The following is a 3,118-nucleotide window of genomic DNA, read 5'->3' on the forward strand; positions in this document are numbered from 1 at the left end:
GAATCATAGAATCACTTTGGTTGGAAAAGACCTTTGAGATCATCGAGTCCAACCTTTAACCTAACCCTGCCATCCCACCACTAAACCATGTCCCTATCTTCTGTCTGGAATTCTCACATCGATGACTGCTTTCCCCTCTAGCTGGACACCCATCAGGGTGTAGTGGCTGCTTTGGAGAGGAAGCAGGGGCATTGGACAGAAAGTGGTACCACAGGTCTCTAGTATCTCAAGTGAGTAACTTGAAAACAGGGTTTGGAAGGCAGAATGCACCAGGGAATAGGTGGAAATTTGGCTCCTTGCTGCCACAGCTTTTTCCTGCCTTTTTGGTTGTGAGTTTGTCCCATATGAGCACAAGATGGAGGCTAGAAACTAAAACATCCAACTTCTGGTATGTTTCAGAAGAACTGGTTGTTGCTTTGACTCTGGACTAGCTCCGATACTCTAATCTTCTCTTGGAGTTGCTTATCATTTTGGTAGAAAAAGTGCACACAGCTGTGAGTGATTCTGGGGATGGCCCAGGCTAAAATCAAGGCATATTTCATTGCACATTTTCCCAAAAGTCATTACTTCCACTAACGGTGGCAACAGTAGATTAGGAAAGTGTTGGCATCAAATTTTGGATTTTTAATTCCCACAGGAGGAGGAAAATGGTTTCTGATCCTCTTTGTTGATATGGGGAAAAGATCCTAGAACTATAACAAGCTGCCTTCCTATCCATATTTTAGGACTTCCAGGATGTAAGTGCCCTTGGGAAAAGAACAGGATGGTACAACATGAGCCTGAACCTGCTGTGGTGTGTTCCCATTGTAATACTCAAGCTATAGTTTTCAGTTAAGAAACTAGCAATGCTAATTTAAAAAAATACATTATTCTTTTAGTAATGATCAATAATTAAATAGAATAATTATTCATTAAAAGGTTCTGATGTTGTTAGCTGCCGCCATTGCCTTCAGCATTCAAAGTGCTGAATGTATGAAGGTATCATTGGTTTTGAATGTTGGAAGACTTCAGCAAGGTTGGGAATGCTGCACAAAAATTTAGATTCCCAGCCCTGATTTTAACGTAGACTTTGCTTTTTTTTTTTTTTAGAGTAATGTTCTGCTTGATAGTATCTAGAGTAGTTTCAAATTCAAGGCCAGAAGTTACCCATAAAGCCCTACACTTTCAGTATTTTAAGGGTATAGCAGCATGCTTTTCAAGAAAAATGCTGGGTACTCATTATCACCTAAATAATGGGGGCGATTCCAAGAATCTTGGCCTGTGTTTCTCAGTCTTCAGTTAAGTACAGTGACTCCTACATCTATCTTTTCTTGGCAGCATTGTCCTTGCCACATTCCTGGAGAATGAAAAAGTGTCCATATCTGTTGTCTTGGGCCATGCTGTCCAGGAGGTCAAAATACTGAAAGAAGGGGACGATGAAATGAAGCAACGGCTTTCTGGCATATTTGCACCTGAAGAAAGTAAAGCTTACAGCCCAGAGGAACTTGAAAAGAGGAAGAACGACTTGAAGACTTGGCTAGAAACAAACCATATCCCTGTAACAGAGCAAGGTGAATCAGGAAGAACACTGTGCGTGGCAGGGGTGTTGACTATTGACCCACCGTATGGCCCAGAGGAGTGTAGCAGTTCCAATGAGATTATTCTGTCTCGGGTTCAAGGCTTGATACAGGGCTATCATGAAAAACAACAGTGATGTCTGCTGTTTAAAACAGTTCTCTTTAGGAATGGGTCTACCCATCCTATTTTAGGTATCAGTACTCACTATTTGCAAAAATGCTGGGTTTAGGTACTTGTTTGACTTTTGCACGTTAAGAAAGGGATAAAACAAGCAGTATAAACTAAAAGCACAAAGCATTTTCCATGCACTATTTTTTATTTTATTAAAAGCAAGCCACTGTATAATGATGATGTATTAAAACTAATGTATCAGTTTAATAGGGTTTTTTGTAACAGTATTGTGGAAGATGATATATGATAAATGTAAAATGTGTTTTCCTCTGCCTTTAGAATTTAATTAATCAAATTCATTATCTAGTGGTGTAGGCATGGTTATTTGAACTGCTTATCAGATTGTTTTTTTTTCCCAAGAAAGACAATTGTGATACTTGGACTTCCCAAACTAGGTGAAAAAATTATTCAGAAAGTTTTTTTTATGGTTTTTTTGTTTGTGTGGCTTTTTTTTTCCTCACAACCGTTCTCTGGTTTTAGAACATGAATTATAATGTAGATCCAAGTTTGTAAAATAATTAGGGAAAGTCAGCAGGCGAATAGCGGGTTTTAAAAACATTTCTCATGTATATTTGTTATTTTAGAGCAGCAATGATTGGAAGCCCTTTGTTCCTTAGAGGATTTCTTGCAACTCAATGAATTTGTGTTTTGTAATGCTTTGTTTCTAGCTTATGGTAACATACAATGCAAGAATCATTGTGTGATTGTTCCTGAGATTATTAGTCCAGTCAGGAGCCTTCAGACCCCTCATTTATCTCTTGGTGTATTGTGTTGTTCTGTCTTATTATGAGGTAGCACCAAACCATATGTTAGTCTGCTCAAATGCATTTGAAAAGTCTGTCTAACCCTTGTTAATAAAAGGCCCTCCTCATTTCTGCTGTGGCTTATTTAAAATTACTTTAGATTGGTCAGGTTCATGCTGATTTTTCTTAAAAATCTTCTGCACATGTGCTCCTGTGTGTGTCTCCCAGAAAAGGTTGGTAGATATCAAGGCACAAGTGGTTCAGCTGCCTGTCTGGATCAGGGGACTGACCAGGGCCTGAACTCTGGGGCACCCAAGAATCGTTGGGTTGTACTAGTATCAGGCCAAACCCCGCTCAAGAGATTTAAGAACAGTTTGAGAATGCCTTGTTACAAGGAAGGTAACACCTCCTACCCCCTCGCCAGGGAATAAGGAGCCTCGTAGGCTCCTTCACCTCCAGTCTCATCGGGGCCAGAAGCTGAGTTCCTGGTCTCACATGAGGGATGATGACTGGAAACAAGTGGTTCCCATCTCCTCTGCTCCCTCTTCGCACCACTGTGCCTTCCTCACAGCCTGGCGGTGCTACGGGCAGGAGCTCTGGCGGGGGGGGCGAGCGGCAGTTGTCCCCGAGGAGCCTCCCTGACGACA

At 41.1% G+C, this 3,118-nt stretch overlaps 1 protein-coding gene across 1 annotated transcript in view; it reads left to right on the forward strand.

The window, feature by feature from the left end:
• The window catches only part of GEMIN6 (gem nuclear organelle associated protein 6), a 2,989-nt gene extending 525 nt beyond the window's left edge, over positions 1–2,464 (forward strand). Inside the window, exon 2 of the mRNA XM_009644904.2 lies at positions 1,318–2,464. Within this exon, the coding sequence (XP_009643199.1) occupies positions 1,318–1,693 (376 nt within the window). The 3' untranslated portion in view covers positions 1,694–2,464. The remainder of the gene's footprint in view (positions 1–1,317) is intronic.
• Positions 2,465–3,118: the final 654 nt, after the last annotated feature.

The sequence above is a fragment of the Egretta garzetta genome, unplaced genomic scaffold (genome assembly GCF_000687185.1).
Source record: "Egretta garzetta isolate BGI_Z169 unplaced genomic scaffold, ASM68718v1 scaffold360, whole genome shotgun sequence".
In the NCBI taxonomy this organism is placed as follows: Eukaryota; Metazoa; Chordata; class Aves; order Pelecaniformes; family Ardeidae; genus Egretta; species Egretta garzetta.